General features: G+C 40.8%; 1 protein-coding gene across 1 annotated transcript in view; it reads left to right on the top strand.

Annotated features, from left to right (window-relative positions):
* Window positions 1-12640, top strand: part of HORMAD2 (HORMA domain containing 2) — a 123527-nt gene extending 110887 nt beyond the window's left edge. The window contains exon 11 of the mRNA XM_023559244.2: window positions 11674-12640. Coding sequence (XP_023415012.1) covers window positions 11674-11778 — 105 coding nt within the window. The 3' untranslated portion in view covers window positions 11779-12640. The remainder of the gene's footprint in view (window positions 1-11673) is intronic.
* Window positions 12641-12981: the final 341 nt, after the last annotated feature.

Here is a 12981-nt window from a genome sequence, read left to right as displayed (position 1 = left end):
ACACTTGAAATGTAGCTAATGCAACTGAGGAACTGAATTTTAAATTTCATTTCATTTTGATTAATTTAAATTGAAATTTATGTGGCCACAAACAGCTCGTGCCTACTGTATTGGACAGTGCAGGTCTAGAATATATGAATAACTGTGTAACAGAATACTTTTTGTAGGTAGTAGACACCTAATAATTTAATTAACTTCATTTCCATTAGCAAAAGAATTACTGATACCTGTGTGGAAGACACTGCTCAAAGCACTGCAGAGTCAAAAGAGCACAAGATTAATACAAATGAATTCCTAGACATCTTAAACCCAGTCCTGGGTATAGGACATATTGTTTACAAATAATTATGTTATTAGAAAAATACAGTTACAAAAAGTGCTGTGGGGAGCCATTAGAATGAAAGCTCACATCAGATTAAAGGAGCAGTAAAGGCTTTGTGGGTGAGATAGTGTTGGAGATTGATATTGAAGGAATTACTCAAAGTTTAAAGAAGAGAAAGTAAGGGAAGATTTCTGATGTACGGAGGAAATAGAGAAGGGGAAAAGAATGGACATGTTTGAGGAATAGTCACTGTATTAGTTTCCTATGGCTGCTGTAACAGATTACCACAAACGTCGTGGTTTAAAACAACAAATTTACTCTCTCACAGTTCTGGAGGCCAGAAGTCTGAAATCAGTATCACTGAACTGAAATCAAGGTGGCAGCAGGGCCACACTCCCTCTGTTCCTTGCCTCTTCCATCTTCTGGTGGCTGCCAGCATTCCTTGGCAGTGACCACATCTCTGCCCCCCTCTTATCAGGATACGCATGATTGCATTTAGGACCCACCTCAATAATCCAAGATAATCTTCCCATCTCAAGAGCACACTGACAAAGACCCTTCTTCCTCCCATCCCCCCCCACCCCCCACATAATAGTATTCACAGGTTCTAGTGATTAGGACATGAACATCTTTTGGGGGCTCATTTTTCAGCCTACCGTGAAGATCCAGTTTGGCTGAAGTAGGGATATACCTGTAGCAGTAGGGATGATAACCACCATCAGTCACTTAATGATTCACACATGTTAATGTTGTACTTAGTGTTGTCTATCTGTGCTAGTCCATTTACTCATGACAAGACCTGTGGTGTTAGGAGACAAAGGAGGAATCTAATATGACTACGTTTTCCACCTTCGATGACTGGGAAATGGTAAATAACCAAAGTTGAAAGGTCATGAGGAAAAATTGGTTGCAAAGGAAAAAATGAATTTTACTTTGGCTATGTTTAACTTAGGAGCTCTGGTCCACAGTGGTTAAAGCACTCGGCTACTAACCAAAAAGTCAGTGGTTCAAACCCACCAGCCGTTCCCAGGAGAAAGATGTGGCAGTCTGCTTCTGAAAAGATTACAGCCTTGGAAACCCTATGAGGCAGTTCTGCTCTGTCCTGTAGGGTCTATAATGAGTCAGGATCAACTCAACGGCAACAGGCTTGGTTTGTTTGTTTGTTTGCTTGCTTATTTTTTTAATGTTTAGTTTGAAGTCCCTGTAGGCTATGCCCAAGAAAGGGTCAACCCCAGGCATAAGCCTGTGAACGCTGCAAAGGGTTCCAGTGGACTCTTCTGCATTTTCCTGCCACTGTTTTTCTTCTTGGGTTGAAGAAGCATATTATAAGGAACATTAGAGACCTGGATTCAAGATTTCCACTTACTAAATGTGCAACTTGGAGGAGTCATTTCATTTATCTGAGCTTTAGTTTCTACATCTGTAAAAAGGAATAAAAACCCCCTTCCTAACCTCACACAGTTATTGTGAGGAATAAATGAAATAAATTAACATGTGATGTTCTTGATACAGTATATGGTCTTGGTCTGTTGTAAGCATTAAAATGTTTGCTAAAAAAAAGCGAAATTTTAAATATGCCAATCTTAAGTGTTTTAATTTGAAAGTGATATATATTAAAATTATCTGGATCCTAAGCAACAGTTAACATTATTTTTACAAGTCTATTATCAACTCCCTTTCCTACTGTCCAGATGGCTATTCCATACTTTCACCACTTAGTGTCTTAAGTAAAACCAATTTCCTTCCTTTCTAAGCAGATGATCTTAAACCCAGCTGTGTAGAAATAAGGCCATTACGTATGAATTATTCAACTTTCTGCCACCATATTTAAAGAGTTACCTATATCTGTATCTACTTTTAGGAGCCCAGGTAGCACAGTGGTTAAAGTGCTCTGCTGTTAACCAAAAGGTCGGCAATTTGAACCCACCAGCTGCTCTCCAGGAAGATGTGGCAGACTGCTTCTATAAAGATTATGGCCTTGGAAACCCTATGATGCAGTTCTACTCTGTCCTATAGGGTCACTCAGAGTTGGAATCAACTTGACGGCAGTGGGTATACCCACTTTGACCTCCTTTCTTCTGGATCTCCGAAGAAGGAATATCTCTTCTTTTGTCTAAAGTGAATACTTCTTTTTATATGTGCTCTTGATGCATTTTCTCCATCCTGAGCTCCAGGCCATGTCGTCAGTGCCCTGCTGGACATCTGCATTTGGATATCTCACCTTCAATTCAGATTCTTGAAAACAGAGTCAACTATTTCTTTATCCATCCTTTCCACCATGTTCCAACCACCCACCCCACATAGCCTCCTCTTTTTTTTTCTTCTTGATCAATGGCATTACTAGAAACTTGGATAATTTTTGTCGTTTTTTTTTTTACTCCTTTCTTTCCTTTACCATCCCTGTGCCTATTCCAATCAACGAGCAAGTCATGTTAGACTTGAGGCTCAGGCATTCATTCTGTCTCCCTCTTCAGCCCTCTACCCTATTAGTCCTCTCCTCTCTAACATCATGGCTGCTCTTGTTTTTGCCCAAATCATTTATCTTCTGCAGCATCCTCCTAACTCTTCTTACTTCTTGTCTCACTCAGCTCCAAGATACCCTTTACTCTGCTGCCATAGAATTTTTAAAAAAACAAATCTGCTTTTAGAACCCTTCAGTGGCACTCTAGTACAGGGTAAAGTCCTAAACTTCAGAGAAGGACATTGTTTGACCCAGCCCACCACCCCACACCCTTCCCATTAGTCCCATTGAACTATTCCCAGTTCCCCAAAGGAGTGCTGCTTTAAACCCCTGAACCTTGCACGCCTTCTGCCTATAAAGTTCTCCCTGCAACCCCATTCCCTAATGCCATTTGCCTGATGAATGTCTTCATCTTCCACTATTCAGTTCAGGCTTCACATCCCATCTGAAGACTTGCCAGGCCTCCCCAGGAGGAACTGATAAGATCTCTTCTGAACCTCTGTTGTGCCCTGTACCTGACTCTATCATTTCTTCTGTAACTCTCTTATTTCCCACTCCCAGGCTGTCTTTGAGGACATGGAGTGTGTCTTGATCAGCTTTGTATCTTTAATGTTTGACACAGCGTCTGGCATAGAGAAGGTGCTCAAAAAAAAAAAATCCTTCATTGAATAAATTAATTATAGAACTTTTTAAGCTATGGAGTACCTTAGATAATATGGAAAAAGACAGAATTGATATAATAACTTTTGAAGGTACATGGAAATATCTGGCTATGGCCCTAAGGAGAATACACATTAACCTCCTAAATAGAGATAATCATGGTCAAGAACCCTGGACATAAACTGCAGAAACAAGAAATTAAAAGAGTGGCCAAACCATTCATAAAACCCCATAAGACATGTTCGGACATATCAGAGAGTTACAGCACCACTGGAGTTGGAGGAGATAAGGGTTCCCTTCAGGCTTTTGGTTTCTTACTGCTCATTCATCACAATGTTAACATAAGCTACATTTATGCTAATAGTGTTTATTTTATCATTGCTGTTGATCTACCTCTCATTGTGCCAAAAAGCTAAATATTAAGGGAGAGGAATCAAAACTAACACTAGTATAATAACTTACTTACAGGGCACAGACCCTCTCTGAACTATAAAATTCCTTGATCTGGGAACTGCCAAATCCAAAAATTTCAGGCTTAAGACTTGATTATAAATCTATATTGATAAGTACTGGTTTTCTAAAGAGAAAACATTTTGCCAGATCTGACCAGACAGTTTCAAAGTTAGCAAAATTTACCACACTCTCATTCCCCCCACCCCCACCCCTTGGCAGTTAAAGTACTCTTCATGTTTCTTGGTTGTCTGGAGCTGCTCCTCCCTTTCCCCCACCCAACCCAGCCTCCTGCTTTTGCTCCCCATGCAGGTCTACCTCCTACTGCAAAGTAAGTACTCTGTCCTAAACTGCTGTTTCTATATTGAAACTTATCTGTTCTCTTTCCAAAGCCTGTGAGGCCTTGCTCTCAGCAGGCTGCTGCTTGAAGACTATTTGATAAATTAACTTACTCTAACATCATATTGGGTAATAATCCCAGGGGAATGTACAGTTTTATCAGGGATGTGTTGGAGACATAACGCCTAACTTGAAAAGCCATCTAATAAGGGGCATCTCTCACTGTACTGTATACCTTCCATGTCTTTTCATGATTCAGTGTCTTTAAAGGTGGTGAACCTTCTGCCTAGAATGACGTCTCCCAACCCCATCACCACCTCCAATCTGATGAACTCCTACTCATTCTTCAAAACCCAGCTCAACGTCCCCTCTACTGCTAAGAAGGCTTCTCTGAATTCTCCAGACTGAATTGGTCACTCCTTGTTGACTCTTACAAAACTTTGTGCACTTACTGTCTCAATTTCTTTTATCTTTTCTGGACTCTTCAGCTGACTTCGAGGTGACTTCTGCACCCACCAATCCAGTATACCTCAGCCATGTGGCTAAATCACGTGGACCTTATTTCAGTCCTTGACCTCTCAACATTTGACACTATTGACCACCACCCGTTTTTTTCTGTACTCTCTTCTTAAAACCCTCTTATCTTAGCCTTCTTGACATGAAAATCTGCTAGTTTTCTTTTATCTGTCTGACTCTATCAGTCTTCTTTGTTGGTTCATCCTCCACCTAATCTCTAAATGTTGTGGATCCTTAAGGCTATGTCCTGGCCCCTTACTCTTCTCACAGGCTTATCTCTTAAGCAGTTCATCCACAGCCATGGGATTAATTAGCCTCTATATACTGATGACCCTCAAATTTACATCTCCAACTCAGACTGCTCTCCTGAACTCCAGACTTCTATATACAGTTGCCTATTCATAAGGAAACCCTGGTGGCGTAGTGGTTAAGTGCTACGGCTGCTAACCAAAGGGGTGGCAGTTCAAATCCACCAGGTGCTCCTTGGAAACCCTATGGGGCAGCTCTGCTCTGTCCTGTAGGGTCACTATGAGCCGGAATTGACTTGACGGCACTGGGTTTTGGTTTTTTGGCTATTCAGCATATCCACTTGGGGGTTTTGCAGGCACTCCAAACTCAGCAGGTTCAAAACTCCCATTGTTGTCTACCTGAGAGAACAGCACCTCCATCATGCAGTTAGCCAAGCCAGAAACTGGGAGTTATTATTTACCTACCTCCCTCTCCTTCTCCACCATATCCAATTGGCCATCCTTCTGACTCTACCTTCTAAGTGTTTTTCTCACTATTGATTTCTTTCCATCTCCACTGCCACCTAAGTTACAACCTGACGACACCTGATTGCGTGACTGATCACCCTGCACCCACTTGATACCTCCAATACAATAGAGTGCTCTTTGAAATTTCATTCAGTCATTCATTCATTCATGCATGAAAAATATTTCTTGAGCCCTACTATGTGCAAGTCACTAGCTAGATGTTGGTGATAACAAATGTGACCAAGACAGGCATATCCCTGACCTCCTGGAACTCTATAAAGAGTGCATGATGATACTTGATTTAACTTGAAACTGACACAGTCATGGAGGATGCCCTGTAGTCTTATAAATGGGGCTATAAAATAAACAGTAATACCCGTGAAGAATGTGCTCCTTAGAACAATCAACTAAAGGAGACCAAAAGGACAACGTTTGCCTGAAACCAAAGATAAGAAGGCAGGGAGGCACAGGGAAACCAGACTGATGGAAACGGAGAACCAGGGAGGATATGGAGAGAGTGCTGACACATTGCAGGAATTACAGTCAGTGTCATGGAACAATTAGTGTAAGAACCATTATTGGAAAACACATTTGTTATGTAAACTTTCACCTAAAGCACAATAAAATGTTCTATATATATATATACCTACACACGTATATATATGTATGTATGTATATATATGTATCATGATTTAAAAAAGGGGGGAATAGGTTTTTTAAATTGTACTGTATCTATGCAATGGCATAATACTTGACAATAAAAGGTAACAAACTACTGATACATGCAACAACATGGATCAGTCTCAGTTATGTTGAATAAAAAAAGCCAGACACAAAAGACCACGTAATGAATGATTCCATTTGTGTAAATTTTTAGAAAACTGAAAACTAATATATACTAACAAAATAGCAGATACATGGCTGCCTTGGGCTTGGGGGCGAAGGGAGGAATAGACTGCAAAGGACCTGCAGAAATCTTCAGAGAGTCATGAAATGTTATCTATCTTGTGTATCTTGACTGATTGTATTCACGTTTGTCAAAACTCATCAAATTGTATACTTTAAATGGTTGCAGTTTATGGTACATAAATGAAACCTCATAAGGTTTAAATATATGCAGAGAAAAAAAAAAGACTGCATGATTGGGGAACCTAAATTAATTGGGATGTGATAAGGAGAATCTGTTTGAGGAAGTAATTTTTCATCTGAGATCTGAAGACTGAGTAGGAATTAACTAGGCAAAAGGGAGGCCTGATAGAGGGGGGAAGAGCCTTTTATGCAGAAGAATCATCATGTGCGAAGGTGCGGAATCAGGAATAAGGAAGGTATGAGAACACTGAGAGGGCACAGAGTAAGAGGTATAGTGGAGGAGCTGTGGGGAAGTGACTCTTCCTGAGAGGTACTCAGGGAAGCTAGGAACCCTTTGAAACTGCCTGCCACGGGGTTTGAGTGTGAGTGGAGGTGTGTACTTTTTTCTGAGGAAAGAGTACATAGCTTTCATCAGGCTCTCACAGTCAGCCTATGACCCCTCACCCCAGATGTAAAGAACCACTGCTGGTGTTTAAAGGCCAGAGTAAGGAAGGACCTTGGACTTTATCCTAAATGCAATGGGGCTGCCATTGGAAATTGTTAAGCCAAAAAGAAATATGACCAGATTGTCAAACGCACAAGGCAGGGGTTTTTATCTCTTTTGTTTACTGATGTATCCCAAGCAACTAGAACAGTGCCATGTACATAGTTGCCACTCCAAAATAGTTGCTGAATGAATGAATAAATGTCTACTATGGTTTTTATGGCATTATGTTATATTGCGTTATATTGTAATCAGGTGCTTAAATGCCTCTCGCTTATAAGACTCGATCCTTGAGAGCAACTGTGTCTTATTCATCTTAATATGGTACTACATATGGTGCTAGGGCTTAGCACAGTGCCTGGCTTAAAATCAGATTCAGTATTAAAAAAACCCAGGGCTGTCGAGTCGATTCCCACTCATGGTGACCTTATAGGACAGAGAAGAGCTGCCCCATAGAGTTTCCAAGGAGCACCTGGCGGATTTGAACTGCCAACCCTTTGTTTAGCAGCTGTAGTACTTAACCACTATGCCCATGCATTCAATTATTCAGCCAAAAGTTAGTGAGCACCTACCAGATGCCAGGAATTGGGAATACAAAGACAGTTAAGATATTGTCACTAACTTCAAGGAGTTTACACTTTGGCCTAGAAGACTGGTAAGTGGACCTGAAAATACCATGTAGTAAGTGCTACAAAAGAGGGTGTCAGGGAAGACCAGCAAGCAGAAGAAGCTCTAGGGCTAACCCTGGACCAGGCGAAGAAGGGAATAGCGGAGTATGGGAGTGGGCGTTACAGGCAAAGTCCCGAGGGGAACAAGCAGGGCCCATCTGAAGGAACTGCAAGTAGTTAAGTAAGCCTAGGCACAGTGAAGTAGCAGAGACAGGCCAGAGCCACAGGAGTTTGGACTTGACCCTGACGGCACTTGTTGTTAGGTCCCGTCGAGTCAGTTCCCGCTCACAGCAACCCTTTGTACAACAAAACAAAACAATGCCCAGTCCTGCGCCATCCTCACAGTCGTTGCTATCCTTGAGCCCATCATTGTAGCCACTGTTGTTGAGGGTCTTCCTCTCTTTCACTGACCCTCTACTTTACCAAGCAGGATGTCCTTCTCCAGGGACTGGTCCCTCATAATAACATGTCCAAAGTATGTGAGACGAAGTCTTGCCATCCTCGCTTCTAAGGAGCGTTCGGCTGTACTACTAAAACAGATTTGTTCGTTTTTCTAGCAGTCTGTGGTATATTCAATATACTTCTCCAACACCATAACTCAAAGGAATCAATTCTTCTTCAGTCTTCCTTATTCATTGTCCAGCTTTCACATGCTTATGAGGCAATTGAAAATATTGTGGCTTGGGTCAGGCATACCTCAGTCCTCAAAGTGACACTACTCACTAGGAAGCCATTAATGAATGAATGACCAAGCAGAAGAGTGATGTGACCAGACATGCACGTAGGACTACTTAGGCTCCAGAGTGGAGAATGGATTAGAGAAGAGTATTGGTGGGAGTTGGCAGGGGGGAGGTGTTGGACTAGTAATTGGGAGAGATAATGTTGGCCTGGACTAAAGTAGAGGCCATGGGGATAGAGAAAAGTGGATGGATTTGAGAGAGATTGCAGAGGTAGGATCAATAGGAATTACTAATCCTACTTTTGGGGTGAGAATGATGGCGTAATTATAGATGACTCCCAGGTTTTTAACTTGGACACTTTGGGGGGAATTGCACAGAGTCAGAACAAAGATTGGAAGTAGGCACAGGGATGAAGATGATGAATTCCAATCTGGACATATGCATTTGTGTTTTCTTTGAAACATCCAAATGGAGGCTTCTAGTAGGCAGTTGGACACATACATGGATCTGGAGTTCAGAAATATGATCTAGACTGAACATAAAAATGTGGGAATTTTTGTTTTTTAATAGTAATTGATTCCTAGGAGTCGATGAGTCATCCAGAGAGTGTAGAGAATGTGGAGAAAAGTCAAGAAAGATAGAATTCTGTGAGAGCATTCAAATAACAAGCATTAAAATTAAAAAAAATAAATAAAAATAAAGTAATATGTGAAAGAGTTGTTTAGAATAAGAGACCACTTCCAGTGCTGCCCAAGTACTGCTCCTGAGTTATCTGGCTATCTGTGTTTTAGGCAAAGCCTACTCTTTGGCTTCTCAAAACCAAAAATGGAAAGTAGGGAAATTTCATACAGCAGAACACATGTCTTCAGGGCTTTTTTCTAAATGCTCTGCTGTTACCTAGATGCTCTACTCTTGAGGCTCTATTGGTGAATGAATCATAGTAGCTTTCTTGTTAATATGCATACAAGAAACACTTTATAAGCTATGTTTTTAAAATATAGCATAAAATATAGAAGTCCTTTGATGTAGTTATCTGATGTAGCTCACATCATCCAGGTAATCTGTCTAGCCTGATGATTGCTGGCCGTTTGCTTGGCTGGTTGGCTTTGGCATCACATATGCAAACTCAGCCAGTTGGAATACACCTGAAAAATGTTTCTCAGATGTTCCTTTGTATGGATAAATCTGTTGGCTTGTACCGTTCACGTAATCTATGTTAGGAAGCATCCCCTGACTAATAATAACATGCTTGCTTTTGAACCCACTGGTTTCTATAAACCGTTGAGAGTTCCCAGACCTCACTGGTTGCCTTGAGATTGTACACATTATTGAAGATGTTTTGACTAACTCGCTGCAATAAAATTGCTGTTCTGCAACTTGTAATAAAAATCTGGTTTACTGAGCAATAGAAGAAAAAGAGAACAAAATTATTAAACCATCAGGCCAACTCATCATTCAAGAATTTATACACCCACCTTCTCTTCTTCCCAGTATACCCAGATTTGAAAGAAGTGAGGATAATTTGGTTCAGATAGAAAACATATCCAAGCAACATTTTTAGACAAACGAAATTTTACCAAGTATTTTTTCTTATAACCAAACTAACAAATTCATCTCCTAGATAAAGAAGTTTGTTTTTCTGCTTTGGGTTTTTATGTTTCTGTTTCCTCTCCTTTAGAGCAGGCTATTTCAAATTTTTACCTTTATAAGCAAACCAGTTATTTGGTAAGCAGCTTCATTTATTTTCTCAGACTTCTACTGTTTAAAATTTTAAATTAAAAAATTTTACATAGTCTGTTGCAATAGTCTGTGTCTTGGCTTGGGGGCAGAAGTGGTTCAGTGGTGGGACTCTCGCCTTCCACGTGGGAGACCCAGGTTCAATTTTCGGCCAGTGCACCTCAGGCACACCCACCACCCATCTGTCCGTGGAGGCTTGCATGTTGCTGTGATGCTGAACAGGTTTCAGCAGAGCTTCCAGACTAAGATGGAATAGGAAGAAAGACCTGGCAATCAACTTCTGAAAATCAGCCGGTGAAAATCCTGTGGATCACAGTGGTCCAATCCACAGCCTATCAGGGTCATGGCACAGAACTGGGCAGCGTTTCGTTCTGTTGTGCATGGGGTCACCACGAATCAAAGGCCGACTCAGCAGTAGCTAACAACATGTCTTGGTTTAAGCCAAAGGGAATTTGTGGTTCCCGAGATCAGGAATTTAACCACTTTTTAAAGCTAAAATATAAATTGGTTCTTAAATCAGCCATTTTCAGACCCTATCTTTGGTTCTAAATGGTACTTAAGTTCTTTGTTGACATTCTCACTATTTTGTGGTAATAGCGTATCAATAACAACCTGCATCTATATCAAAAGAAAAAAAAAAGATCATAATGTTGGAGCCTCTACTAAATACTCTGACAAATCTTGCTTAAAAAAAAAAAATATATATATATATATGTGTATGTGTGTGTATACACACACACCCACACACCCACACATTGTACCTTATTTCATTCTCCTACCAAAGAAAGAATAGAGGACGTGGAAAAACTTTTCCCCCTATCTAGTGGTTGGAAAATATGAAAATGTCCTCTATCTGTATCCTGGAATATCAGGAAGTAGGGATTGTTTGACGGATTATAATGCACCCAGGTGTTCCCTCAATTAAGCAAAAATAAGTCCTAAAATCTTTAACAAAGCTGAGCCCAACGATGGAATATTTATTACAAGCATATAAAGTGGATGTATATGATTGTCCACTAATCTTCCCATTAATCAATAACATGTACTTCCTTCCAATCAGAAGGGCCACGGTCCTTCCTAATTCACTAATTTGAACATACGGTAGGAAGGGCAAGGCTGCATGCCTCTGCTAACTGAAATGGGAACTGAAGTTATATTTGCCTCTAAAGTAATCAGTGCCCTAGATCTCTCCTGACCTTTAATTGCTCCTTGGCCCCACATCTTGACAACCCTTCCCTAAAGAGTTGTATGTGCTAAATTCACTAGAGAGAGCCAAAAAGCCGTCCCTGAAGTTGGCTGCCTCCAGGGGCCCTCAGCTCCTGAAACTTGGAATACTAGACTCTGATACTGGCATCAGGGCCTTCGTGCAGGGCCAAACCAGCCCACAGGAAAGCAGGTTTGGATCCGTTATGCAGCTAGAGGGATTAACGCATGGTCTGCCTGTTTTGTGTGTGCCTTGTGCAGATGTCAAACTCTCAGCTGAATTGTGTCTGTCTCTGGTGATTCTCACAGATTCAAAGAATGGATTTTGTGTACAGTCAGCAGAGTTTGGAGAGCCCCAGGAAGAAGAGGAAGGTCAGCGAGCCAGTGAAAGTCTTCGTCCCTAACAGAAAATGAAGTTTGATGCCTTCACTACGCTTATATAAAAGTAATTGTGTCTTGCAACAAACATGCATGAAGTGTCTTAGCAGGAAAGTAAGTTCCTATCACCAAAATCTTTTTATGGATTTGTTGCTTAACTTTTTTAGTCAGTTTACTAAGTGCTAAATTGCCGGGTAGGACTTGGGCTCACTTTGCCGTGAGGAAACGAGGTCACTGGAGCTGCCTTGGGATAGCATTGCTTCAAGGCTGAGTTAAAGATGAGACACCCTTTATGTCTGTAAAAGAACCGCAGCAGCTCTTTTGAAAAGCATTAAGCTGTTCTCAAAGGAAAGAAGGGTTTTCTTTGCATAATTAAACTCCCCAGGCATTTAGACTACTGTGAAATGTTTTAGCTTGTTGTAACCTGTGCACTGGAAACCTTTTATAGCATTGTTAGAGCTCCCACAGAATTGCATAGGATGTGTGTGGTGGTGCTTATCCAGGCCTGATTTATGTGTTAACTTCAGTCACGAGGTTGATCAGCTAAGCGTTGGACCTAAACATACTCTCCTTGTAAATTTCCTCAACTCTGGCGGGCCCAAGGCCTGTCTGCCCGCTAATTTAGGGCAGGGGAATATGCTGCAGTTCAGGAGTCTGGCTCGCTTCTTAAGGCCAATATTAGATGCCTCCCGACAAACATTTCAGTTATCAGTCTGCAGATGATGCTGTCATACCCCTTCTTATTCTAGAAGAAGTTTGATAGGCTTAATGATTAGAATTAAATGAATAATAAATGACTTAAAGTGTTATTTTTATTGTTTATATAACATGGAATTTAATAATTTAAATGGATAAGGCAAAGATAAATGATCTTAAGTATGTGTGCTTTATAGCTAAATAAAACCAAAATGCAAGGTTTTTTTCTGTTCCACTTTTTTTTTTTTTCAAACTGGAAAGTTTATTTACTTAGATGGGTGTTTCTCAAAGTGTAGTGAGAACATTAGCACTGAAGTGCTTGTTAAAATACAGATTACTAGGCCTGCCTCATTTCTACTAAACCAAAATCTCAGGGGGTGCAGCCCTGCGGAAGACTGTTCTATTCTTGTGCACATAAAAGATTGAGAACCTCAGACCTCTGACCTAGACGAAGAGGAGAATCTCTGGGGCCAAATAAACAGATATGGACATTAGCCAGCAGAAGGCTGGGTTTGGTAGCAACAGAGAGGAAGATCCAAGGGA

The sequence above is a fragment of the Loxodonta africana genome, chromosome 19, assembly GCF_030014295.1.
Source record: "Loxodonta africana isolate mLoxAfr1 chromosome 19, mLoxAfr1.hap2, whole genome shotgun sequence".
NCBI lineage: Eukaryota > Metazoa > Chordata > Mammalia > Proboscidea > Elephantidae > Loxodonta > Loxodonta africana.
Note: the sequence above shows the minus strand (reverse complement) of the source record. Positions and strands in the feature narration are given on the sequence as shown.